The 27696-nt window shown below is 52.1% G+C and overlaps 1 protein-coding gene across 1 annotated transcript; it reads left to right on the top strand.

Annotated features, from left to right (window-relative positions):
* The first annotated feature begins 1463 nt into the window (after window positions 1–1463).
* On the top strand, window positions 1464–24231 carry Itga5 (integrin subunit alpha 5). The gene is given in 31 exon segments (XM_047550435.1): window positions 1464–1847; window positions 8087–8217; window positions 10254–10286; window positions 10289–10365; window positions 10467–10587; window positions 10780–10841; window positions 10930–10975; window positions 11239–11364; window positions 11589–11633; window positions 11749–11792; window positions 13648–13704; window positions 13876–13928; window positions 14225–14433; window positions 14712–14903; window positions 15128–15173; window positions 15984–16085; window positions 16260–16315; window positions 16448–16602; window positions 16911–17048; window positions 17184–17251; window positions 17655–17805; window positions 17886–17978; window positions 18138–18217; window positions 18333–18413; window positions 18521–18626; window positions 19024–19176; window positions 20429–20512; window positions 20622–20735; window positions 21541–21642; window positions 22210–22332; window positions 23139–24231. Coding segments are annotated over 31 exon segments (3177 nt in total). The 5' UTR covers window positions 1464–1602; the 3' UTR covers window positions 23223–24231.
* Window positions 24232–27696: the final 3465 nt, after the last annotated feature.

The raw sequence follows: 27696 nt of genomic DNA, 5'->3' as shown, positions 1-27696 counted from the left end.
AGCAATCAAACTTCCATTCTTCTCCCAAAGAAGGTTCCCAGCCCCTTAGCTAGAGTAGTGCTTACTAGAGGTTACCTCTGGGCACTGTTACACTTAAGATCCTGACCTGGAGAGTCCTTGGGTTCTGCACCTGAAAAAGGGTCAGGACACAGATGTGTGGGTAGGATGGGGGCTAGCATCAACCACAGTGGGATCAGAAGACCTCTTCCTGGGGCTGCAGCAGCCCTGGAGAGGGCTTTTGAAAAAACTAGCTGGATGATTTGGGACAGGAAGTAGAGTAACAGTGAAGGGAAGAGTTGTGGCAGGGAGAAGACTGTTGACTGCAGACACTTTTATTCTGAGCCCCCCAGGTTAGAATCTGGCAGAGGACAGGGAAAGAGAGGGGTCAGTGTCTGACTTTGGGGGAGTATTATTCTGGAAGAATAGGCGTCCTGGAGGAAAAAGACAGGAAAGGGACTGAAAAGGAGAGGGGTTTAGGCTCCTTGGTCCCCCTCCCCCAGACTAAGATAAAGACTAGAATCCTGAAAGGTGATCTCATCACACAGTGCCAGAGCTGGGGGAAGGGATGGGCAGGGGTCACTGCCTTCCCTTACTGCATAGTCCCTTCCTCAACTTCCACAAGGGATCTGGGGAAAATGAGGTCCTGGATTCCAGGTCCCAGAGTTACAGTCAATAGAAACTGAAGGTTGGGCTCCTTTGCAAGGCACCCCTCAACACCACAATCACCCTTCATAATTTCCCCAGTCCTTGTAGGGAATCAGGCCAGTTTTGATCAAGGTACTGGGGGGGCCAACCACTTCCAAGCCCTTAGTCAACTGGTCAACTGCCAGACCAAGGTAGGGGCTTAACAGAGGTTTCCATACCCTACAACCAGGTGGGAGACCTGAGGCAGAATCCTCCTGGCGAATGACCCCAGACTCGTGGTTTTTCAATTCTAGCAGTTTGGAGGGGGAGGGGAGGGAGAGCGGAACTCGAGGAGCCACTTTCAGGCGGACTGGGAGCGCTCTGTACCTCGACTGCCGAGTCCCAAATCCAGCTGGCCGGAACCCAGGCACCCGGTGGCCCCGGAAGGCAAGGGGGAATCCCAGTTGGCCAGACGCCAGAGGAGTCTCCTATCTCTTTAGACCCCTAAGTCTCCTCCCTGAAGAAGCGAGGGAGACCCCGCACACCATACCCAGGCTCCCTCCGCCCTCCAGAGGTGATTCCTTTCCTCATTAGGAAATTCTCGCTCCCTTTTTCCGACTCCTTTTCCGAGCGTTTACGTTGTACATCTGGAAAGGAGGGGGAGGAAGGAGGGGAAGCGGAGAGGAGGGGGAAGAGCCCGAGCCCGCCCAGTCTGACCCTGGCCAGACAACCGGCCTCCAGCTGGGGCTGGGGAGAGGGGGTGGAGAGGTGCGGCCCCCCACGCCCCTTTGGGGTGGGGGGCAAGGGCTCGGCGTCCCGAGGACCCAGGAATGCCCCCCCCGCCAGCCCCCTCGGCAGGCGGGGGAGGGCTCAGCCGGGAGTTTGGCAAACTCCTCCCCCGCGTTGAGTCATTCGCCTCTGGGAGGTTTAGGAAGCGGCTCCGGGTCGGTGGCCCCAGGACAGGGAAGAGCTGGCGCTATGGGGAGCCGGACGCCAGGGTCCCCTCTCCACGCGGCGCGGCTGCACTGGGGTCCCCGGCGCCGAGCCCAGCTGCCGCTGCTGCTGCCGCCCTTGCTGCCGCCGCTGCTGCTGCTCCTGCTGCTGCCGCCGCCACCCAGGGTCGGGGGCTTCAACTTAGACTCGGAGGCCCCAGCAGTGCTCTCTGGGCCCCCGGGCTCCTTCTTCGGCTTCTCTGTAGAGTTTTACCGGCCGGGAACAGACGGGTGAGTGACGAGGGTGGGCGGCGGGATGGGGGTTGGGGGCCGCTTGGAGACTGGGGACGCGGCTGGGGTCTGCAGGGGACCAGGGCTTGAGTTTGAGGGCGGAGTTTGGAAGGACCTGGGCTGGAGTTGGGGGCCCACGCTAGAGTTGGGGGCCCGCGCTGGAGTAGGGAGGGAGCCGTGGCGGGCGTGGAGGGGGCCTGGAGTGTGGGAGAGATCGGTGGCGAGACATGTGTCGGGTGTGGAGAGGACACGAAGCTAGAAGCTGGAGAAGTCTGAGCAGGAGTCCCGGGGCCAAGGCAGCGCGTGAATGGAGAGCTGAGGATCTCGGGCTGAGATCTGGGGGCTGCCCGGGAACCTGAGGCTGGCGGGGGCGGAAAGGGGGCGCGGAGGCCAGGAAGGGTTTTGGGGGGCACTGGCGAATCTCGGGATCCATGGGGCCATTGTGCAGAAAGGAAAGGGAAGAATCTGGATGAGCTCTGTGTAGTAAGAGGGGAGACAGAGGCGGAGGGGGTCGGAAGGTTAAATGGGGGCCAGCTTCATCCCTCCCCCCTCAATTCAGACTTGGGGAAGACCTGGGAAGGGGATGGCGGCTCCCTCCCCTTTCTCCTTAGTCTTCTGCACCGCCTTCCACCCGCAATCTCTAGTTAGACCGGGGGATCCAAGAACTTGGGAAGAGTCCCAGGACCCTGGCACTGGGGGCGCTGGGGCTGGGGGCGGGCTCAGCCAAGGGCGGGTGCACGGATGTGTCGGGAGGGGTGTGTGTGCGCGCGTGAAGGGGGGTGGGCGGTTTCCCTCTTCCTTTAGCTCTTGGGAGGAAGAGAAAAGCTGATTTCCTGTAGCTTGTCGGCTGGAGCTGAACTGAGACCAAAACTTCTGGGGCTTGGGTAGGAAGCTGGGTAGACGCCGGCTCGCGCTGGCCCAAGAGCGTCAGAACCAAGGACTCAAGGACCCTGAAGGTCTCAAAAAATGATCCTTATTACCAATTCCTCAGGGTGACAAGCAGACCCGGACGCTGAATGCCTTAAAAAAAATGGGGTGTCCACAGGCTTGGAGAAATCTCAGTTAGAGGCAAAACCACATTAGAACAAGGATTTCCTCCCCTCCATCAATGGGGGTAGGGGGAGCAGGAGAGGAAAGTGACTGCTCCTACTTGGGCCAGTGACCCCCCAGATGCCTGACTCTTGATCCTCCACTATGACTAGAGTAATCATGTCTCCTCCATCTCTGAGCTCTGAGCTTCCCAGTGCTCACCACTGCCTCTCACACCTCAGGATCTTAGGGCGTGAAGGACCTCTATCAGAGGCGAACTGTTTTGGCACATGATACAGTTAACTGAGTTCTCACTTTCTTTAATTTTTGAAGGAAAGGGGCTAATGTAGCTAATTTAATTGGGGAGGGAAGCAAATGTCTCCTTTGTCTGGGGAACTTGGGGGTGGGAAAAAAGAAAGATGTTAGGCCCCAGCTGTTAGAGCTGGGCTTTTCAAGGTCCCCACCCCACCTCCCTGGCCCCTTGCCCAAACCCCATTGCATCACCCTGGCCTGGAGCCTCTGCCAGGCCTTGCCTCCCCCAGGCCCCCTCAAACTTCTTACCACAACCGTAATGAAATAGAGGAGAGTGGGAGGGAGGGGATGGGGTCTTCTTCCCTGATTAGAGTTTTTAACCTTTCCCTTCCCCTGCCCGCCCCCCACCCCAATTGCAAGAGTGTCATTTCCCTTTTAAAACATTCTTCTTCTAAAACATCTGGATTTTCACACACTCCTGGTCCCCTAGGTGTCTATCTGGCCCTGGCCCCGATCTTACAGTCCCTGAAGCCCTCTTCTAAAACAGGGCGCAGCCTTCTCCTCCCTTCTGCTCATCTCCCTCCCGAGAGAACCAGGTGTCCATCTTACACTCCTCCTCCTCTCTTTTTCTCCATGCAATACCTCTTAGAGTAGCACTTGCAACATTCTGCCTCACCTGTGACCTCCACTCTCACCACAGCGGGCCTTTGACCTCCTCCCCTTCCCTTGAGACAACATAGCCTCTCATCTAGGGGCCACAGCCAAGAGGAAGGACCTAAGTGTTCTTGGTCTTGCCTGCATCACTTCTCAAGGAGCACAGCAAAACAGCATCAGAGGACAGGGGAGAGCATCATCACAGAGATTGCATGGCAGGAAGGAGCAAAACTAAGGTCAGGCAGCTCCCAGGAGTGAGTCCCCGCCACTCTCCAGTTAAAGAACTCCCATGTATAGCCAGGCATCGTGGTGCACACCTGTAATCCCAGTGACTGAAGAGGTTGAGGTAGGAGGATTGCAAGTTTGAGGACCAGCCTGGGCAACCAAGTGAGACGCTCAGCAGTGTAGCAAGACCCTGTCTCAAAATAAAAAATAAAAAGGGCTGGAGATACAGCTCAGTGGTTAAAGCACCCCTTGGGTTCAATCCACAGTACCAAAGGGGAAAAAAAGTATTGTCTTGTAGAATAAGTTCTGTAAACCCTAGGAGCCTGATCTTCCCATAAACATCAGATGCCTAACTTATTCTAAGAACTAATGAGACAAAATATCTAAGAGACACCTGGTCCACAGAGTGATTGGTAAATGGGAGGCATGAGTTTTGGGGTAGCTGCTTTCTGGTTATGGATTTCTTCTCTCTGGCCACCTGCTTGTTCTTTGCTTATGTTTTTCCTCCATTACCTGCTTTTAGTACTTCTTGTAACCATGATAGTAGCACTTTCATAGTGATTTCTCCATTGGATTGTTATGAAAATCCTAGTGTTGAGTAGAGAAAGCATTATTGCCACATTTATATACATAAAAACTGAAGTGTAAGGAGTCATAGAACTAGAAGTTAGTTTAGGGACCATTCAAGAGCATCTCATCATTTTATGGGAGGAGAATCTAAGACTTAAGAGGCAAGCTCCTTGGCCCAGGACATTTGAAAGCTTGAAAGGTGGACAGTCTGAGATTAGAAACTTGAGCTAAGCAGCCTGAGGCAGCTCTTCCTCCCCAGCCAGCTAGGCATATGCCTTGCGAACCCCAGGCATATGCTTAAGGTTTCAGAAGTAGGTGTCCCCCTCTGGCCTGGCAGGACCTGTAGGAGCTGGGCCCTGGCCCACTTGCTGCTCTCCACCCAACCTTGTCAGGCCATCAGAGTGAAACAGTAACTGAGTATTGAACGGGGACTGGTTAATCAGAAGCCTGCTATGGAGATAGCGGAGAGGAAGAGCAGGACAATGGCCTAGGAGCCAGGAGTCCTGGTTTCTGGTTCTTATGCCAGGAGGAATCCTGAGTGACTCCGGACATATTATTTAACTTTTCTGTGACTTAGTTTACCCTCCGTCAAAGAGGACCCAGGCCTAGGTCAGCAGTTTGGGGACTTACAGGAGCATCAGGACCAAGCTGGCCTCCCTTTGCAGCACTTCTGTAGGCCTCTGCACTATTCAAACCAGCAATGCTCTCCACAGTGTCTGTTGTGACAGTCTCTGTCTCCAAGGACTAAATCTAGAATCTCAGGGTTCTGGGGCTTTGAAATAAATTATGGCAATTATTTTGCCCCTTGGACTCAATTTTGGAGGTTTATCTGCCAAACTGCATTCAGTAAGGAATAATTAATTGGTTCTCTCACTTTTTATTAAGCAACATCTATAGTTGCCTATCAGAACTTCTGACCAGCATGAGATATCAACTCCCCACAGGAGTTGATACAATTCTAGCCCAAAACAAATACACTAGAAGTTTTAATTAACTCGGGCTGGCTATCAGGTAAATGCATGGTTTCCGTTAGGCTTTCTAAAATACTGAAAATGGTCCAAGAATTCCCCATTGTTACTTTTCTTGGATCCTTAAGAGGACCCAGCTTGTAGAGGATTTAGGAAGCAGGAACTAGGAGAAGGAAAATAAGGACAAGCTTACTTACATGCCAGCCCAGGCACTAGGTAGCTCACTTGCATGGGAGGGTGAGGGGAGATGACATGATGGCAGAGTAGCTGAGTCTTCAGTATAAGCTATGGGCAGCATGGCAGCTCTGGATCTGTGTCCCCATTCCTGAACGCAGATATCCTGAACCTTCACATAGCCAGAATAGATATACCCCTGGCCACATGGGCTTGTGGGCTTCACAAGCTTTGTAAGGCCTCTCTGTCACCTTCCAATCCTGTTAAACCCCAAGCTTCCTCCTCAGGCCACCCCAGAAGACTCAGGCTTAGTTCTTCCTCAGGAGCAGTGACTGTTGGAGAAACTGGGAGTGGGAACAGGGTTCTGGTGTTCCAGGAGACTTCTGATAACCCAGAGAAAGAAGGAAAGGGTGTTGCCCAGGCCCATGCTGAGCTAGGGCCTGACCTCAGCTCCAGGCCCCAGGTCCAGTGGTATGTTTCCAGTTGGTGACCATTTCTGGTTTCTGGAGCCTAAGGGCAGTGACCATGTTCTTTGGGGCAGCTCCTTTCCCAACCCTGGGGCAACACAACCTCTCAGGATCACCAGCCTAACCTACTGGACTTGCAATTGACCAGGTCACTGTGCCTTTGGAGTGGCCAGCTCCCACCCCCAACTGAATGTAATGTCTGAGTGAGAGGGGTGGGGCCCAGCGGGTGGGAGACAAACGGAGAAGTGAGGACAGGAAGCCACAGGCAGTAAACATTTCCTGTCCCCAGGGTAACCAAAGCTGGCACCTCCCCTCTCCGCCCCCATAACTTCAGGAACTCCCTTTCTTCTGCCTACCCACTCCTCTTCCTCTGGACCCTGCCTTCCCTCTCCTCCATTCTCATCTTCTGACCCTCATAGACCCCTTCCCAATACACACTTTAGTCCCCTTGGGTCTGCTCTCCCTGTGTTCCCATCCACTGTTGCTTTTGGACCCCAGTCTTCCCATGTTCAATATACCTGGTCCTCTTGGAAGACACCCCAGCCTTTGTGACCTCTACCACAATGCCCCTCTTGGGCCTGCTTTCCTACTGAGAAAGGCTGAGGAAGATCCTCCAGTCCAGGGAAGAATGGCTATTGGGAGTATTGAAAGCTGCATGGGGGACAGAAACCAATAGAGGTGGAGAAACCTAAGATCGGAGAGAGAGAGACCAAAGCCTAAACCACGAGAGCCAGCACTAGGGACAAAGGGATGGAGAGATTGAAGAGTGGCTAGAGGCAGACACAAAAGGACAGGAGTGGCCAAGGCTTGTGGGGATGTCCAGGGCCCAGACACGTAGCCCAGGCTATGGAGTGAAGTCCCCAGAGAAGACCCTGGAGGAGAAAGCCAGGAGAGCTGTGTGGAAGCCTTGGAGGCAAGCGACCTGGGGATGGCAGAGGTAGAACCGAAGGCAGGAAGATTGTCCAGGACATTAACTGTGACCAACCCATGACATAGGACCCCATCAGAGACCAACTTCTCTGGGGAGAACTGAGCCACTATGTGTAGAACAAGGATTGCAGTAGAGCAGGATTTGAATTCAGCCTTGTGGGGCTGGCATGTGAAAGGGATTCAAGGACTGAGACAGAAGCCTAGCCAGGAAGGTGATGTCCACCGCAGGCCCCAGGGGGAGGGCAGACCCAGGCTCAGAGGAACACTCTCTCTCACTATCCTCCAGCTCCTCTCTCCACGTCTGCTGCCTGATTTCCAGGACTCACATTTTCCTCCTACACGCCCCAAGGTTGGGCAGCTGGACGCCTGGGTCTTGGCCCAGAGAAGGGATTTGGCGTGGGACAAGGGGTACAGTCTAGGTGAAAGGACTCCAGCTCCAGAGGAACATCTAATTTGTCCCTTTAAAAAAATTTTTTAGATTTAATTTCAATCAGAGGCCACATGTTACATTTGATTATTATGTATCTTTTTTTTTTCCTGGTGCTGGGGATCCAACCCAGGGCCTTGCCATGGTGAGCATGCTCTCTACCACCAAGCTCTTCCTTCCACTGGGCAGTGCATCTTAGGCAGGTAGTAGAGGAGATGGAGAAGTGGGGCCAGACCCTCCAGCTCTTCTTCCCCTTCCTGGAATTGACTCTGGTTTCCTCCTCTCTTATTAATAGGGGAAGGTAGGAGAGAGAGTGGTGGGAGGAGGGGAGGGGCAGGGTTAGTGACAGCAGCACATGGGGACCGCCTGACTCCAGCCCGTTCCTCTGGCATCCGTGGCATCTTTTGAGATATAAATACAATCCAGGGGGCATCTACCCCACCCCCAGCCATCCCTGGCCCAGAGGCCTGGGTCCTTCCTGCCTTTAGAGACGGACCAAGACCTAGGAGCCAACCTAAACTGCCTTTCCTTTCCCCTCCCCAGGGTCAGTGTGCTGGTGGGAGCACCCAAGGCCAACACCAGCCAGCCGGGAGTGCTGCAGGGTGGTGCTGTCTACGTCTGTCCCTGGGCTGCCAGCCCTGCACAGTGCACCCCCCATCGAATTGACAGCAAAGGTAGGCTGGTGCAGTTCAGGGAGAGACTGAAGGAGGAGTGAGGCTGCAGCTGGGGGCGGGGTATGGGTGGGGCCTGGAGCAAGGGGCCCTGCCTGCCCAGCTTTGAGGCCACGCCCTCCCAGCAGCAGCTCTGGTGCTCCAGCTCCAAGCAGTGGCTCCCCATGGCACTCACTCCACGTTCCCAGCCCAGCCCAGGGAGGGCGGGCATGATTCAGAAACATGTGGCTCTCATTTCCACTGAATCACCCACAACTCAGAGAAGCCAGGGCTGTAACACAGACAAAGACAGGGAGAATTTCACAGACCATTCAGTTCCTCTAACTAAGCATTGACTAAGGGATGGTGCATGCCAGGCACCGTGTTTGTGCTACAGGATTGGAAGATGATTCAGTCACTGCCTTCGAGTTGCTCAAAATCCTGAGACACTGAGATAGATGGAAGGCAGCCACAGACTGACAGCTACCACTCAAAGAGCACTTGCTCTGTGCCAAGCACTGTGAGACCACTCACGTAACATGAACTCACCTAATCCTCCCCACAACTGTATGAAGTATTATTATCCCCATCTTACAAGAGAGGAAACAGAGGTTAAATCACTTGTCCAAGGTCACACAGCTAGTAAAGGGTGCAGCAAGGATATGAACTGCAGCAGTCTATCTCAGGGATAGACTTGGGTGAGGGGAAAGGAAGAGAACATGCAGCAGTAGAGGGCTTGCCTTGTATGTGTGAGGTCCTGAATTTGAACCATGGCACTGCAAAAAAAAAAAAAAAAAAAAAAAGAGGAGGAGTGGGGGGAGGAGACCAAGTACAGTGGTACATACCTGTAATCCAGCAACTCAGGAGGTAGGAGAGACGGGAGAATTGCAAGTTGGAGGCCAGCCTCAGCAACTTAGCAAGACCCTCAGCAATTTTGTGAAACTGTGTCTCAAAATTAAAAAATGAAAAGTGCTGGGGGTGTATCTCAGTGGTAAAGTACCCCTGGGTTCAATTCCCAATACCACTAAAATAAATCAAAATTTAAAAAGAAAAGAAAGGGCAAACTTTAAAAGCTGGAGACAGTGGGAATAAAAATCACGTAACAGGACTGTCTTGTCTTGCTGTGTTGTTTTGTTTTTTGCAGTGCTGGTATAGAGCCCAGAGCCTTAGTGCATGCTAGGCATGTGTCCTACCACTATGCTACACCACCAGCCCCTAAGCAGACCAATTTTAAAAAGTCTAAAAAATCAGGATAGTGCTGTACCCCTGTCATCCCAACTATCCTGAAGGCTGAAGCAGGAGGATGCCAAGTTGGAGGAAAACCTAGACAACTTAATGAAACCTTGTCACAGAATGAAAAATAAAGGGGACCAGGCACAGTGGTACACGCCTGTAATCCTAGTGCCTGAGGAGACTGAGATATGGAGGATCATGAGTTCAAAACCAACCTCAGCAAAAGCGAGGCACTAAGCAACTCAGCAAGACCCTGTCTCTAAATAAAATACAAAATAGGGCTGGGTATGTGGCTCAGTGGTCGAGTGCCCCTGAGTTCAATCCCCATTGCCCCCTAAAAGTCTAAATGATAAGAATCAGAAGAATAAGAAAGGTGGTCTTATAGAGGACAGAGATTGGACTTAAGAGAGAGGAAGGTCAAGAAAGGATGTGAGTGAGGAGGATGCTGTTAGAGACACAGACCCCGGTACCGATGGAGACGTGCTGCCATAGTTACCCTTCTGCATTTGGGGAAAGCCAATCTTCCCTATTGCCCTCCTGCCCCAGCCCACTAAAAGTGTCCTTGTCTCAGCTGGGTGAGGAAGCAGGGGAGCCTGGGGAGGCAACCGTAGAAATCCCCCGTGTGTGTGTGTGTGTGATGTGTGTGTGTGTGTAAGAAGGCCGAGTCTACACACAAAGTAACGAAAGATTCTTCTCCACTCCCCTCTCCCAGCGAATCATGGGTGCTCAGGGCTTGAAAGTGCTGGGCATCCCCAGCCGAGGGCAGGGGCTGCCCTAGACCTCAATAGCTCAGGCCACTTGTGACTTCCCCTTCTCACCTCCCCAAGGCTCCCGGATGCTGGAGTCCTCACTGTCCAGTACAGAGGAGAGGAGCCTGTGGAATATAAGTCCTTGCAGTGGTTCGGAGCAACAGTTCGAGCCCATGACTCCTCCATCTTGGTGAGGGGCCAGAGAACCCTGGTTTGGCACCTGGGGGATAGGTGGTGGTGGAGTAAAGCCCGAGGACTAAACCTGAAGTCCCCTCCTCCTGGCCCTTGCAGGCATGTGCTCCACTATATAGCTGGCGCACAGAGAAGGAACCACTGAGTGACCCTGTGGGCACCTGCTACCTCTCCACAGACAACTTCACCCGAATTCTGGAGTATGCCCCTTGCCGCTCAGGTAGGGCAAGAGAAGACACGTGTGCCAAGTCTGCCTCCTCCATGAGAATTTCTCCTGTGCTCAGGGCCCACTCTGGATTGTGCCTCCTCACCCCCAGCTAGCCTATGTGCCTTGACCCAGCCTGAGGCCCTTCTCCTGACTTCCTCTCCCCATCTGTGCAGGGATTGCTCTCATCACCTTCTCCCCTCACAGATTTCAGCTGGGCAGCAGGGCAAGGTTACTGCCAAGGGGGCTTCAGTGCCGAGTTCACCAAGGTGAGAGGATGACCTGGAGGAAGGGGTGGTGGGTAGTGGACCCTGGAGGACAGGATCAGATGTTGGACTCACCTCCCTCCTCCCACAGACCGGCCGTGTGGTCCTGGGTGGACCAGGGAGCTATTTCTGGCAAGGTAAGTCCTTCCTCTGGCCTCTTTTAGGCCCCCTGGCACCAGTTCCCAGCCCCACTCCCAGCCTGGAATCACCAGTCCTCCCTGCCTCCGTCTCCTCAACCCCTCCCGATTCTCCTTCCTCCTCAAAATTCATGTGGGGTGCCCATCACCTCCACACGCTTCCCTTCCTTGATCCACATTTTATGAAATCCTACCTGGTCAGCCTCCAGAGTCCCCTCCACCACCTGCCCTTCATCCAGCCCCTCCACACCCCACTTCCCCAGGCCAGATCCTATCCGCCACTCAGCAGCAGATTGCAGAATCCTATTACCCTGAGTACCTGATCAACCTGGTTCAGGGGCAGCTGCAGACTCGACAGGCCAGCTCCATCTACGATGACAGTTACCTGGGTGAGTGAGTAGGTGGGGAGGGAGTGGCAGGGGAGAACTCAGGGCCCCTGAATCACCCACACCTCACCCCCCTTCCCCTACTCAGGCACCCCCAGACCCTCTGCTGTACGTGTCATGTGCAGGCTGACCATGAAGACCCAGGAGGGGAGGGGAAGGGATTCAGGGTGGGTCAGCGCAAAGGGGTCCCAAAGCAAAAGCGCTAATTTGCCCACCCTGTCCCATAGGATACTCTGTGGCTGTGGGTGAATTCAGTGGCGATGACACAGAAGGTGAGTGTGTCCCCAGAATGGGCCTCTGGGGGGGGAAATAGGGGTCCCAGGATTCTACCGCTCACCAGTGTGCTGCTCTCCTTCCTCAGCCCACAATCCTGCCTTCTCTTTACAGACTTTGTTGCTGGTGTGCCCAAAGGGAACCTCACCTATGGCTACGTAAGACCCGGCCTGACCTTCCTCCCTCCCCTCCCCTGGCTAAGCACAAAGAACCATGCATAGCAGATTGTGAGGGATCAAAAAGTGGACCAGAACACGGGCTTTAGAGTCAGACCTGGGTTCAAGTTCTGGCACTTACTCTGGATAAATTATTCTGTTTTTTATTCACATCCTGCTTCCTGCTTAACCTCTCTAAGCCTTATTCTTCTCTGTATAATGGGATAATAATAGTTCTGACCTCACAAGGCTCTTGTAAGGGTGAAATGAGATAATGCATGTGAAAGTACTTAGTGAATTGCTAGGCAGGGTACAGCGGGCAGCTGTTATTATTAGACCAGGACAAGTGCCTGTACAGATAAGAGTGTCACAGGCCTTTGTTCAATTAACAACCTGTATTGAGGGGAGGAAAGAGATAAGAGGATGGAGAAGACATCATACCCCATCTCATAAGGTGCTTCTAATCAAGTACATGAGATAAGACACACATATAATTCTAGTCCGGGGCAGAACCATTCATGAGCCCCTAATGCAGCAGGCACTGTCCATTGTTGATGCTGTTCTTCACAACAAGTCTATGCTGTAGATGTTATCATTCACATTTTACACATGAGAAACGGAGCTCCTAAGAGCTCAAGTAAGTTGCTTAAGATCACCCAGTTAATAAGTGGCCAGATAGAGATTTAAAACCAGGTCTAGCTGGGTACTGTGGTGCTACTCTGGAGGCTGAGGCAGGAGGATTGCAAGTTTGAGGTCAGCCTTGGCAACTAAGTGAAAACCTGTCTCAAAATAAAAATGACTAGGGATGTGGCTCTGAGGTAGAGCACCCCTGGGTTCAAACCACAGACACACACACGTACACACACACACACACACACACACACAAAGCAGCCCTATCTTTTTCCAAAGTCAGAATACTTTCTGCACTATGATAAGTTTCAGAAAACCATCCAAGGTGATGTGACAGTAAAAAGCAAAGAGTAATCTCATTCTAGAGAGGGGGTGGAGGTTTAGCAGAGAAGAGGTGAGAGGAAATTCTAGGAAGGAGCATGAAGGAGACGGAGGAAAAAGGAAAAAAATGTCAAGCTAGTTCAGCAGCTCATGGGCTGATTGAGGATGAGGAGAACAAGGAAAGATTGAAAAAAAAAACTGGTAAGTTAGGGCCAGATTCTCCAGCATCTTGGAGGACCAGGCAAGAAACTGAGACTGGGCAGTAGATCCAGTGACCATCTTCAGCTCACTCTAGGGCAGTCAGCCAGTCCTACTGCATTGGGGTTGAAGGGGGAGCAGCAGGCCAGGACACTGGCTGTCCAGCATTCTGGGGGGAAGGCTCACACCAAAGTCACAGCAGCAAGAGTAGGGAGGAGAGCGGGATCCAAGGACTGGCGGGCCGGGCTAAGGGGAAATGCAGGAAAGACACAGTGCGTCTGGGGAGCTGGAGGGTGAGTGGTGACTTAGGTTTTGAGCATTTGGAGTTTGAGGCCCCAGTGTGCATTCAGTCATAATTACGAGAGTCCACTACTCACCAAGCACTATTTTTGGCTCTGGGGAGAAAGCATAGAATAAAACTAAGTTCCCGCCACCACCAACCTACAAGTCACTATTCTAGTGAGTAGAGATGGTCCACAAACAGATAATGTGAAATCTGTCAGTAGTTGGTGATATAGAGAAAAACAGTGAAGCACCCAAGAGGTGGAGCCACTGGCATAGAGATGGAAATGGGAGGGCAAAGCTCATGAGGGAGTTAGGGACCACTGGTGTGTGCCTCTGAGGAATGCCTGCCTTCAGGTATCCTGTACCCATTTGTCCTTCATTCATGAGATGTTCAGGAATAATTGGCCTATCTCCTCACCCCCAGGTCACCATCCTTAATGGCTCAGACATCCGATCCCTCTACAACTTCTCAGGGGAACAGGTAAGGACATTCCCCACCCCCACGCTGGCTTGGCTTTCTGCCAGCCAAGCCTCAGTCCTGACCCAATAACATCAAACTCCCCACCTCCCCGTGGTCTCTGGACTGCCCCTTGATCCTGGTTATTGACCCCATGTTCTGACCTCATGCTGCCCTTTACCCTGCCCCTCCCAGATGGCCTCCTACTTCGGCTATGCAGTGGCTGCCACAGACGTCAATGGAGACGGGTGAGTAGTGGGAAAGGGCATGCCATGATGCCCTGACCAGCTCCGGGAGGGAAGAGTGGGGCTGGGGTGGCTGCACACAGAGTGCTTCTCCAGGGCTTTTTCTCTAAACGCTCACTCATGCTTGCATTCCCCTTGCTCAGAGCCAAGGACAGAGCCAAGAGCTAAACTGGAGACCTCAGGTCTCCTTATGGGTGGGAAAGAGCCTGGGGACCCAGGATGTCTGGAATTTCTGGCACTAGGATGGGAGCGGGGTGGCAAGACAGGGTATCAGGATCCTGGGTCTTCTGTCCCCCCAGGCTGGATGACCTGCTAGTGGGGGCACCCCTACTCATGGAGCGGACAGCCGATGGGCGGCCCCAGGAGGTGGGCAGGGTCTACATCTACCTGCAGCACCTGGCCGGCATAGAGCCCACGCCCACCCTTACCCTCACTGGCCGTGATGAGTTTGGCAGATTTGGCAGCTCCTTGACCCCCTTGGGGGACTTGGACCAGGATGGCTACAATGGTAAGTAACATGGGCTCAGAGAGCTCAGGATGAGTTTGGGGGGCTTAAGTGGGAGGGTGTCCTTCAGCTAAGACACCCAAAGCCCTGTGATTTTCCAAGGAAGGGTATAGACTTTAATTCCAATGTCTGGGTCTTGAGGTTTGATGGAAGAGTGGGGATGGAATACAGGGATTGACAGATGGGAAAAAAATAGGATACTAGGTCCTGCAGTCTATTGGTAGAGATTTGGACCCCTGGATTCCTGGCCTGTTGACTGATTTGTGTTGTATGTCTTGCAGATGTGGCCATTGGGGCTCCCTTTGGTGGGGAGACCCAGCAGGGGCTAGTGTTTGTATTCCCTGGGGGCCCAGGGGGACTGGGCTCTAAGCCTTCCCAGGTTCTGCAGCCTCTGTGGGCAACTGGCCACACCCCAGACTTCTTTGGCTCTGCCCTTCGAGGAGGCCGAGACCTAGATGGCAACGGATACCCTGGTGAGTTTTTTCTGAGGCCCCTTCCACCTTAGAATTCTCTGGTCACAAACCCCTACCAACTCTCTTCACTTTTCCTAAGCTTCCAGATGCAGTTGTGGGCTGATGCCACGAGGTGGCACTGTTCCCTCACTTCAACCTCTGCACAATGACACTAGAAGGTGGTTAGGAAGAAAGGATCCTGATTTGGGGATTTCTATAAGGGGTGGTTTCTTGACTTTTTGCAGATCTGATTGTGGGGTCCTTTGGTGTGGACAAGGCTGTTGTGTACAGGTATGAACTCCAAGGGGGGACTGAAGCAGCCTGGGTACTGGAAATCTCTCCGTAGAGCTAATTTGTGAAAATCAGTGTAGACCAGGCACAGTGGCGCAGGCCTGTAATCCCAGAAGCTCAAGAGACTGAGGCAGGAGAATCACAAGTTCCAGGCCAGCCTCAGCAACTTAGCAATGCTTTGTCTCAAAATGAAAAATAAAAAGGGCCGGTGCCTTTGATTCCAGCAACTTGGGAGGCTAAGGCAGGAGGACATCAAGATTGCAAGTTCGAGGCCAGCCTCAGCAATTTAGCAAAACCCTCAGCAACTTAGTGAGACCCTGTCTCAAAATAAAAAATAAAAAGGACTGGGCATGTAGCTCAGTGGTAAAGAGCCCTGGGTTCAATCAGAGCACCTAAAATAATTTTTTTTTAAAGGGTTGGAGAAGCCCAATGTGGTACCACACGCCTGTAATCCCAGCAACTTGGTGGGCTAAGGTAGGAGGGTAACAAGTTTGAGGCCAGCCTCAGCAATTTAACGAGGCCCTACGCAACTTAGTAAGACCCTGTCTCCAAATTATGAAAAAAAAAAAAAAAAAGTAAAATAAAAAAGGGGATGTGGCTTGGTGTCCCCAAGGTTCAATCCCCAGTACCTCCTTGCTAAAAAAAAAAAGTGCTGGAAATGTAGCCCAGTGGTAGACACTCCTAGGTTCAATTCCCCAGTATCACCAAAATAGAAAAAAAAAAAAAATCACAATAGAGGAAACGCATTCTGGGGCTTGGGCACAGGTTTCAGAGGTCTTAATTCTATTCATCCCATATCCACGCTTGCAGGGGTCGCCCCATTGTGTCTGCCAGTGCCTCCCTCACCATCTTCCCTGCCATGTTCAACCCAGAAGAACGCAGCTGCAGCTTGGAGGGGAGCCCTGTGGCTTGGTGAGCTAGGTCAGGGTGTTGCAGAGATCTGTGCCTGGGACCTGGGATAAGAGCCCAAGTCTGACTTAGAGAGGGGACACTGGGGTGTCCTAGCCTGGGTGTATCCCGAGGTGTGTGGCAGAGAGGATGCTGTACCAGGTGTGTTCAACAGCTTTCTCCTCGGTCTTTCTCCAGCATCAACCTTAGCTTCTGCCTCAATGCTTCTGGAAAGCATGTCCCCAACTCCATTGGTAAGGAAGACTGCCTGATCTCTCAGGCTCTGGGATGGCATGCAGGGGCTGGAGGCCTGGGCACCTTCTTTCTCTCTGAATAGATTGGGAGGGAGCAGTAGATTCCCATAACTTGTAAGTCCCCGGGCGCAGGCTTCGCAGTGGAGCTCCAGCTGGATTGGCAGAAGCAGAAGGGAGGGGTACGGCGGGCACTCTTCCTGGCCTCCAGACAGGCGACCCTGACCCAGATACTGCTCATCCAGAATGGGGCTCGGGAGGACTGCAGAGAGATGAAGATCTACCTCAGGGTATGGCCCTGAGGCTGGGTGTGGACTGGTCAGGGAGGGGTACCACGTGGAACTGAGGCCCCATCTGGAGAAGACAGATTGGGAAAGTCCCTTGAAGGGCTTGGGACTTTTGGGGAGCGGGGGTCTGACTGAGGAAGGGAGGCCTTTCTGTTGGAGGAGCTGGAAACCAGGCTGCTAGGGACTTTGAAATAATGAGGACAGTCAGACTTGGGCCCCTGAGTGGACAAAGGGAGATAGGAGGCTGAGAAGCAAGGCTGCCAAGTCTCCAGAGTACTCCCTGACCCTGAGAACTCTCTCCCTGACCCCAGAATGAATCAGAATTCCGAGATAAACTCTCCCCGATTCACATCGCCCTCAACTTCTCCTTGGATCCCCAAGCCCCCATGGATAGCCATGGCCTCCGACCCGTCCTGCATTACCAGAGCAAGAACCGGATAGAGGACAAGGTGAGGGCCAGGAAGGGAGGGGGGCCAAGGAGGACAGACACCTGGGCACGTGACGGGTAGGGCCCTGGGGAATGGGGAGCCTGTAGCCCAGGAACAGTAGGAAACTCCCCATCTTAAGGGTGCTCTGCTTCCCAGGCTCAGATCTTGCTGGACTGTGGAGAAGACAACATCTGTGTGCCTGACCTACAGCTGGAAGTATTTGGGTAAGTGGGGGCTGACACTGAGCTGGGGTGTTCCAGATGCACTTGGCACCAGAAAAAGTAGAATAGGGACATATTAACTGTGTGATCTTGAGAAGGTACTGAACTTTATCTGAGCTTCAACTTCTTCATTTGTGTAGTGAGAATAATTGCTGGGACCAAATCTGGGCCCTCACACATATTAGGCAAGCACTCTGTCACTGAACTATACCCCAAGCCCTCTCTGAGGTTTTGGAAGGACTAAAATGCACTCATCTGCATGAAGCATCTAACCTGGTGCCTACGGGAGAGTAGGAACTCAGTCAGTGGTGTCTATTACTACTGTATTGTTGTGGTTTTGTTATTACCCATGGTCCTGGTTTGAGAGTTAATTCCCCAGGGTCTCTTTCCCTGCGTTCCTCTCCAGGGAGCAGAAGCACGTGTACCTAGGTGACAAGAATGCCCTGAACCTCACTTTCCACGCCCAGAACGCGGGTGAGGGTGGTGCCTATGAGGCTGAGCTTCGGGTCACGGCCCCTCCGGAGGCTGAGTACTCAGGACTTGTCAGACACCCAGGGGTGAGAGGGGATTCTCAAATGGGGACTGGGGGAACACAAGAGGGGCACCAAAACCTGACCTGTGCCTGCCCCATCTCCAGAACTTCTCCAGCCTGAGCTGCGACTATTCTACTGTGAACCAGAGCCGCCTGCTGGTGTGTGACCTGGGCAACCCCATGAAGGCAGGAGCCAGTGTAAGTTTGAGACAGAAGAGGAGGGGGCATGAGGGAGAGAGGACCATAGGACAGTGACTAGCCTGTTCAGAACATAACCAAGGAAGGGGAAGGGGGGTTGGAATTGGAGTGACACTAACGCCCTGTGGAACGGCCCACTTTCTCCTCCCTGTCCCACAGCTCTGGGGTGGCCTTCGGTTCACTGTCCCTCACCTACAGGACACAAAGAAAACCATCCAGTTTGACTTCCAGATCCTCAGGTAGGGAATGGATGGGCAGGGAGGAGGGAGGCTGGCACAGGATGCCACGCCCATGCCTGGGGGATTCCCCGCTGGCGGGGCTCCAGCACCACCTCAGTCTTGCCTCCATCCACAGCAAGAATCTCAACAACTCGCAGAGCGATGTGGTCTCCTTCCAGCTCTCTGTGGAGGCTCAGGCCCAGGTCTCCCTTAATGGGTCAGTATTCAGGCAAAATGGGGACTTTCTGGCAGGGGCGACAGACTCAAGGGGAAGAATACACACAGGTTCCCTTCCATCCTCCTCTAAACCACCCTCCTCCTTAGTGTCTCCAAGCCTGAGGCTGTGTTCTTCCCAGTAAGCGACTGGCATCCCCGAGGCCAGCCTCAGAAGGAGGGGGACCTGGGCCCTGCCGTCCACCATGTCTATGAGGTGAGGAGAGCTGGTAGGCTTGCCAGGGGAGAGGGGGCGGGCTGGGCCAGAATGTGCAAGGGGAAGGAGGAGCTAGCATGAGTGACGGAGAAGCTAAGAGCATGAGTGGCTTCGGCCAGGGTGAGGAAGAGGAGTGTGGGGTGAGTGGCTGCAGAGGGCTGAGAGAAGCAGCCGGAGAATAGACAGCTGCTGAGTGACTCCAGTGGAAAGGAGAGATGGAGCGTGGCTCACGGGTGGGGACTGAGGAGGACGAGGATTTCCTCTCTGCCCCTTGGCTCCTCCTTAGACCCTGAGATGGGAGCCTACAACAGGGTACACAGGGGCCATGGTGACCAGGGTCTCAGTGAGGCAGAAGGTTTCCTGTCCCTGTCATGGTAACTGTGCTCTCCCCCCTCAGCTCATCAACCTGGGCCCCAGCACCATCAGCCAGGGCATACTGGAGCTCAGCTGTCCCCAGGCCCGGGAAGGTCAGCAGTTCCTCTATGTGACCAGAGTCACCGGACTTAGCAACTGTACCAGCAGATACCCGCCTAACCCCGAGGGCCTAGAGGTGAGGGGCCTGGACACTGTCTTGGGGGCAGGTTCGGAGGGCCAGGGCTGAGGAGCTAGGAAAGGTCGTTGGGACCTGGAAGAGGCACCAAGAATGTGCCTGTAGCTGGGACTGAGGCCACTGGAAAGGGTCAGAGCGCAGACGCCTCGAAGACTTGGGAGGCATCGCTCCTTCTGAACCAGCCTCTCCTATTTCCTGACACACTCCTAAGGCCAGATCTGTGCTGCCTCCCACCGGAAGCCTCCTTCAGACCTGTACCGTGGGCCCCAGTGCCTGTTTCATAGCGCACCTACTCATAAACAACATTTAATTGAACGAGTGTCTGAACTGAGCACTATTAGGCTCAAAAAACTGCAGTAAACAAAACTGACAGGGTCCCCATGGAACCTGTATTCTAGTGGAGGCTGATAAACAATGAAAAATTAAGCCAGGCACAGTGGCACACACTGTAATCCAGCTACTCTGGAGGCTGAGGCTGGAGGATCCCACGTTCAAGGGCAACCTGCAACTTAGCAGGACCCTGTCTAAAAAAAAAAAAGAAAGAAAGAAATGTGTTTGGGATGTAGTTCAATGGTAGAATGCCTCTAGGTTTAATCCCCAGTACCACAAAAAAAAAAATAAAAGAGAAAAATTACTTAGGTGTGGTGGCACATGCCTGTAGTCCCAGCAGCTTGGCAGGCTGAAGCAGAAGGATCCCAAGTTCAAGGTCACCTTAGCAATTTAGTGAGACCCTGTCTCAAAATAAAGTACTAAAAAAGTGCTGGGGATGTAGCTTAGCGGTTAAGTGCCCTGGGTTCAATTCCTAGTACAAAAAAGGAAAAAGGAAAAAAACAGAAATTAACAGGTATTAAAAGCAATGAAAGTGCAGAGCTAATATACTGTGGGGAGACGAGACGGTCTAAATTGAGTCATCAGGGGAAAACTTAAAGAGGTAATGGTTAAACAGAGGACTGAAAGACAAGGATGAACCTACCCCTGGGACATAGGGAAGAGTGTTCCAAACAGGCAGGAACAAGGATCTGATGACGGATTTATACATCTCTTCCGTGTAAATTCCAAAAACCAAGTTTTATTTATTTCCAATTTTCAGCGCTGCATTTGCTTGACGCCTGGCACATGGGAGGTGGTTAGCTGGGTGGATGGGTGAAGAGATGAACAGGTCGAAGCTGCAGCTGGCACCAGGCACAGGCTGACGTAAGTGCTGTGATGCAGCGAGGTAGAGAGGCAGCTAGGGGTCTCTTTCCTCTTCCAGCTGGAGCCCGAGGGTTCCCCACACCACCTACAGAGACGAGAGGCTCCAGGTAGGAGCCCTGCGTCCTCCGGGCCTCAGGTTCTGGTAAGTCATCCTGGGAATGAGGTTTGAACCCGAGCATCGAGTACCTGTTTAGCTGTCAACACCACCAGAAGGGCGGAATGTCAGATCCACACCTCCTCTTCCTTCCCAGAAATGCCCAGAAGCTGAATGTTTCAGGCTGCGCTGTGAGCTTGGCCCACTGCACCGGCAAGAGAGCCGGAGTCTGCAGCTGCATTTCCGAGTCTGGGCCAAAACCTTCCTGCAGGTATGGGAGCGTTACTTCAGCCTTGACCCCTGACCCTCAGATCTACCCAGATGGACCCCAAGCTTTCCTAGTACGCTACCCACCTCTCCTTGATGAATGGACCAGGCACTCCAGTCCCCCTCCCTGGCCCTTGTCTAGACCAGACTGTGTCCTTGGCACCACCTTGTGGCCACAGCAGGAGCTCTCCTTTCCTGGCCCATTCAGAGAAGAGAGAGCTGGAAAGGAGACCAGTGTGCAAAGTTATGAGAGTAAAACAGAAAGGTGGAAGATGAATGCCGAGTGGACAGACAGGACGACGTAGGAATAGTAAAAATAGCCACGTATCGAGTACACATTATGAGCCACTGTCCTGGGCATTAAGCCACTAAATGATTCCACCAAAATACATATTTTTGTTAAACAGGTAGTCACCTGACTATACATCTAGTTATAATAACTCTATTTTATATTTATTACCTCATATAAGAAATATCAGGCCAGGCACAGTGGCATATGCAATGGCTTGAGAGGCTGAGGCAGGAGGATCAAGAGTTCAAAGCCAGCCTTAGCAAAAGTGAGGCACTAAGCAACTCAGTGAGAACCTGTCTCTAAATAAAATACAAAATAAGGCTGAGGATGTGGCTCGGTAGTCAAGTGCCCCTGAGTTCAATCCTCAGTACCCTCCTCTTAAAAAAAAAAGAAAGAAATATTAGGAGAGAATGAGTCCAAAACAGGGAAAGATCATAGCCTGGGCCAGACCACCAGGAAGCCTTATGTCCTCTAGATCCCAGGAGAGGTGGCCCTGATCACCTTTCTCCACCCACAGAAAGAGCACCAGTCATTCAGCCTGCAGTGTGAAGCTGTGTATGAAGCCCTGAAAATGCCCTACCGAATCCAGCCCCAGCAACTACCCCAAAAGAAACTTCAGGTGAGTCCAGGGCCAGAGATCTAGGCCAAGAAAGACAGGGCTCAGAGTGCTAGAACTGGGACATGGGAGAGGGCCAGCCTTGTTATTGCAACAAATATTAACTGAGCATCTATTATGTGCCAGGAACTGTGCAGGTGCCAGATACAGTAGGATGCAAGATGGACATGGTGTCTCTGCTCCTGGAATTCACAGCCTTACAGGCAGTGACAGTAGAGTGTGACAAGTGCCAGAGGTTTATGAAAGCACTTCATATGAATACCTGAATCTAGTCTTGCAGGGTCAGGGAAGTCTTCCTGGAAGAAGTGATCTGGAAGCTGAGACCTGAAGGAACTAACCATGTAGAAAAGGAAGATTCTAGGGTGAGGGAATAGCAGATATGAAAGCCCTAAAGTAAGAGACAATACTGTGCATTTCAGGAACTTTCATCTTTTAAGTTCAGAAAGCTGTTAGCTCAAAATGAGTGGTGGGAGGTGGGTCCACATCCAGTGAGGACCATCCAGTGAGAGCCAGGTGTAGGGTAGGAAGAAGTTCTGGGTTCTCCGTGACATCACCTTACTTGTTTCCCAGGTGGCCACAGCTGTGCAGTGGACCAAGGCAGAAGGCAACAATGGCGTCCCACTGTGGATCATTATCCTAGCCATCCTTTTTGGCCTCCTGCTCCTAGGTCTGCTCATCTACATCCTCTACAAGGTCAGCCACGTCCTGCCCATGACTTGGCCACCATCTCCTCAGGCTCTGCCCTTGACTCAGCACAATCCCAAGTATCCACCTCTAGATCAATTTTCTAGTCATATGCCTCTACCCCTACCTGGCTATTTGCATCTCATTCTATCCCTTCCTATAGGATCCCTCCCTTCATTCTACAGCCCCTAGCTTAGAAAGACTTATCTCAAGATGATTAGTTTGCCCATATTTGCAAAATCAGTGTAAGCCACAGATGGCAAACATGTGGCATTCATGCTGTTATTCCTCCTAAAATCCATGGCAGCCATCACTAATTGATCATATCCTAGCAGTGGCCTAGACTCCTCAAGAGGCAGCCACTAGTAGGCAATAATACTTGGCATTCAAGTTCAGATCTGTTTGCACTTCCCTATTTAACTGGGGACAGTTTCCTCCCAGTACAGGGGACTGAACCCAGGGGTGCTCTGCCGCTGAGCTACCCAGCCCTTTTTTTAAAATTTATTATTTTTTATTTTGACTCTTGAATTTGTGATCCTCCTGCCTCAGCCACCTGAGTAGCTGGGATTTATACACATGTGCTCCCATGCCTGGCTTCACTGGGGGCATTATTAAGGAATTAGCAAAAGGCTCCCCACATACTAAACTATCACCAATTTTGACCCTTCTGTGCCCATTGGAGTTCTGGGAGAAGTAGTCTTAGCCTGAATTCAAGGCCCCTTTTGCAACATGGAGAGATTCCTCCTAATTTCCTCTTGACATAGGAGCTGGGGAGAAATGGTAGTACCTAAACTCTCCCTCCTTTCCCCCATCAGCTTGGATTCTTCAAACGCTCCCTCCCATATGGCACGGCCATGGAGAAAGCTCAGCTCAAGCCTCCAGCCACCTCTGATGCCTGAGTCCTCCTGATGCCAGACTCCTGATCCTGAAGATCCAGTCCCCCACCCTCAGTCTGCTGACAGGGAGGGGACTGGGCACTTCCTGAAGGTGCTGAGGGCCAGGGAGAAGCTCTTCTCCTTAGCCCAGAGACATACTTGAAGGGCCAGAGCCGGGGGAGGGGGGTGAGAAGCTGGGGATCCCTCTCCATCCCATGCACTGTGAAGGACCCTCGTTTACACATGCCCTCTCATGGATGGGGGAACTCAGATCCAGGGACAGAGGCCCAGCCTCTCCACAGCCTTTGCATTTTGGAGTTTCCAGAAAACAACTTGGAACCATAACTAAGGAATCCAGTCATGGTTATCTGGGCCAGACATGCCATCAGGACTTCCTGTCCAGCTTCAGCCTGCAAAGGTATGTCATCGGTCTTGCCAGAGATGACAAGGAAGCCCCAGCTAAAAACCTGGGACCTGAGGAGTGAGACCTGGCAGCTGTGACAGCCCCCACCCTGGTGGGCCAACAAAGAACACTAACTATGGATGGTGCCCTAAGACCAGCTCAGGACAGATCCCAAACAAAGGTCGATGCTGGCCCAGAACCCAGCTCCAGGGGGAATCAGAACTCTAATGGAGCCAGATCCAGTCTGGGGCATGGGGTTGATCTGGAACCCAGACACAGATATTGATAACCTAATCAGGCAGATCCAGAACTGCTTTTGGGTCTGCTCCAGACCTAGGCCTAGAGGCCCAATTCACCCCTGACTTGGGAGAAGTCAGGAATTGCCCAGGACCCTGAAGAGGCCATGATGGCAACAGATCTGGAACCTCAGCCTGGCAAGATGCAGGCACTGTCAGTCTCCCAAGAAAGGGGAGCTGGGCTCCTGCAAGATTTGGGTTCTGCCCACCAGCTGCACTGATGCTGCCCCTCCTCTCCCTCCCCAGCCCTCCCCTCCCCTCCCCTTGGCTCCTGACACCCAGGACTTATTTAAACTCTGTTGCAAGTGCAATAAACCCAACCCACTGCCCCCACTATCAGAGTTGCACTCTTCTGTGACCTCCTACCTCACTCTTTCCAAACCCATCATGGAACCAGACAGCTTGGCAAGAAAGAGATCCTTGTCTCATAACTTCTGTCCACAGAGAGCTGGAAGTATGACCCCCAGGAACTTCTCTTAGGTGAAAAAGATCAATGGAAGGGGAGAAGGGAAGAATGGTTTGGGCCTGAGGATTAAGGAAGAATGCAAAGGAGAAGGTGGAGGGAGATAATGCAGAAGACTCACCTGGGCTTCCCTTATCAGTAATGAAATGAGAGGGGAAAGCCATGGAACTAAATTGAAAAAAAGCCAGTTAGGCTTTTGTATTGTTTTGTTTCAATTGCTATTGTATACTGGTGGGAGGTGACCGTTTAATAGTTTATGTACACGATCTCATTTAATTTCTATCAATCCTGTGAACTAGGTACTATTAACCCCACTTACACAAAAAGAAACTGAAGCCCAGAGAGTTTATGTAACTTCCCAAGGTCACACAGTGTATGGCAGCACAGTCAAACCCAGCCTTGTCTGACTGACAACTCACATTCTTGTTCAACATACCCTAGGGTTCGAGTCTTGAAGAGAAATCATGCACAACAGGGGAGCCCTCCAGGGTCCTGTTTTCTCATCAAACCTGATGTGCAGCCAAGGAAGAAGAGGACTCGGGGTGTGGAAGGCAGATGTCCACGGCTCGCTAGACCATAGTTTTGCCACCAGAGGGCAGCACAGGCACAGATTTAAGGGAATTTGGGGAAGAGGGGAATGAGGTCCACCTCTGTCTTCCCCTATCACCAAAGCTGTTCTTATTAACTCAGGTTCCTACCTAGCAGTGCTGCATCACCTCAAAATACCTCTGGCAGACCATGCCTGGACCACACTCCAGTCTGTGACTTTTTAGAATTCCATATCTCAGGAATGTCTTCCCAGAACCCATAAACCAAGAGACACTGATGGGGAGGAAGAGATAAGACTAGACAAAGAACCACCCAGCTTTTTAAAGGATGTCAGCCATAATATAAGGCACCAGAAATTCTTGAGGAAGGAAATCCCATACTGCTACATGGAGAGGAGTTCCCCCTCTTGGGAGAAGGACGGAGAGTGGGGGTCATCGCAGACAAATGCCAGGGGCCAGATCTGAAATTTCTTCCACTGTTGTGAGAAGGGAAATGGGTTGTGAGCATTGGGCTGGTATCTGGGTGTGTCAGTGCAAGGTGCCTGTACTCTTGAAAGAGTGGAGAGATCTCTCCCATGGATGCACAATTCAAGGAAGGAATTCCTTGGGTTCAAAAATGCCACAGATGTAATCTAGGACCAGCTTCTCTATCCCTGAGCTGTAATACTCTACCTTTGGGCTGTTTCCTATTCCAAATCTTCCGGCCCTGCAGAGCAAGTGCCTCCCACCTTGAGACTTGAATGATCCAGAGGAACACGAGGGTGGGGGGCTAGAAGGCCTGAGCACTATCCTTGTCGTGTTGGTAGAGATGGAAAAGAAGAAGGAAGGAAGTGAACAGAGCAGCTGGGGGTGGGGGGAGGGGGAGGGGGCCCAGAAGAGGCAGCTGGCAGGCGGGAAGATGATCTGGGGGTCTCAAGTTTCTTGACATCAATTAGAGCAGCCGGCCTAGGCTCATTAGTAGCCTGGGGTGCAGGGCTCATCAATAATGAATTTGCCCCACACTCTCCCCCCCCCCCAGCTGCCTGCAAGGTCACCCCGCCCTCCAGCCAGCTGCCTCCCCATAGTAAAATAAGCAAACCCTCTTCTGAGATCTCCCTAACTCAGAGTCCCTGAACAAGGACTGAGGGCAAAGGGGATCCATCACAGGTCAACCATTCCTAGTGCTGGCCCTTGTTGAAGAATTCACCCAGGAGACAAGGGAAGAGGAGAGTAGAAGCAGGGTCTAAGAAAAGCAGGCTTGATGACACTGGGGTCAAACTCTATGATGGCAGGTCAGACCCAGAGCAAAAGGATGTACCTGTAATCCCAGCAGCTCAACTCAGAAGACAAGCAAAAAGATCTCAAGTTCAAGGTTAGCCTGGACAACTTAGCGGGATCCTGTCTCAAAAAGTAAAAGGGCTTGGGATACAGCTAAGTAGTAGAGCAACCCTAGGTCCAATTCCTGGTAACACACACACACACACACACACACACACACACACACGAACTTCTTCTGATGGATGGACTTCATATTCTCCCCCAAGGTCAAACACGGACAGCCAGGTCATAGTCCCAAGATCTTTGGACCTCTAGATCAGAACAAACCAGGGCTTTGGCACCCCTAGCACTCTGTTACCCTTGAGCTAGAGCACCTTGACAGACGCAGAAACATCTTTTCTTCAAACCAAGTCAATGTGGTGGGGGCAAGAGTTTGCTGGTACCCAGAATTAGGAAGCCAAACCTCTTGTACTTTATTTTGGTCATCCAGCCCTAACTTGCCTCCAGAACCCAGAAATGCCATTCCTCCTTCCCCTTCCTAAACTGTTATGAGATTCTAATCCCACCACACCTTCCACTGACCTCTTCCTCCGTGCCTCCACCCCCCTAAATCCCAAGTGTTCCTGTTCCCAAGTACACCCCCTATCCCTCTGGCTGGGGTTGGCCTGAAGCTGGCTGCTTGGCATTCTGGGAAATCTGCCTGCCACCCGCCCTCTAAAGGCAGGTACAGACAGGTCCAGGCTGTAGCAGCTGCATCTTCTTCAGACACCTCCGCAGACTCCCAGACTATCCTTGTGCTGAGGTCCCAGCTGTCTGAATTCTGCCCAGTTCCCTTGTTGGCCTCAGAATACATCCAAGTGTCCTGAGTCCCTCTCCCCACTGACATTCTCCCCAGCTTTTAATTTCTGTCCTACCTTCCATTCTCACCTCCACCTCACCAGAGCTCTTCCTTGAAGCTCTCCTTAGTGGGGAATGCCCTGCATTTAGACTCTGAAGAGTATATCCTCTCCCTCCCCAACCCAATCCAGGTCATCTCTACAAAGTTGCATCTCAATTCTGGATTTTCTGTCATCTTCCAGTTACCCTAATGATCTCAGTTACAACCTTCTATTTCTACATCCTCAAGAACATTGATTGCAGTCCCTTCACCCAGACCTTCTTTAAGGACCCAGGCATTCCGACCCCAGGCAGAGATCAACTCAAATCTATCTTCAACCCCCAAATTCACCCAGTCCCCAGGGATTCGACTCCTAAATTAGAAAAACGAACCGCCTGTCGCAGTGGCACACGCCTGTAATCCGAGCGATTGGGGAGGCAAACGTAGGAGACTCAAAAGTTCGAGGCCAGCCTCAGCAACTCAGCGAGGCTCTAAGCAATTAAGGGAGACCTTATCTCACAATAAAAAAATTAAAAAGGCTAGGGAAGTAGCTTAGTGATAGAGCGCCCCTGGGTTCAAGTCCCAGTTTAAAAAAGAAAAAGAAAAAAGATAAAGAAAGGAAAAACAAACTAGGATCCAAACATTCTCAAAGTA

The sequence above is a fragment of the Sciurus carolinensis genome, chromosome 4 (assembly GCF_902686445.1).
Source record: "Sciurus carolinensis chromosome 4, mSciCar1.2, whole genome shotgun sequence".
Classification (NCBI taxonomy): domain Eukaryota; kingdom Metazoa; phylum Chordata; class Mammalia; order Rodentia; family Sciuridae; genus Sciurus; species Sciurus carolinensis.
Note: the sequence above shows the minus strand (reverse complement) of the source record. Positions and strands in the feature narration are given on the sequence as shown.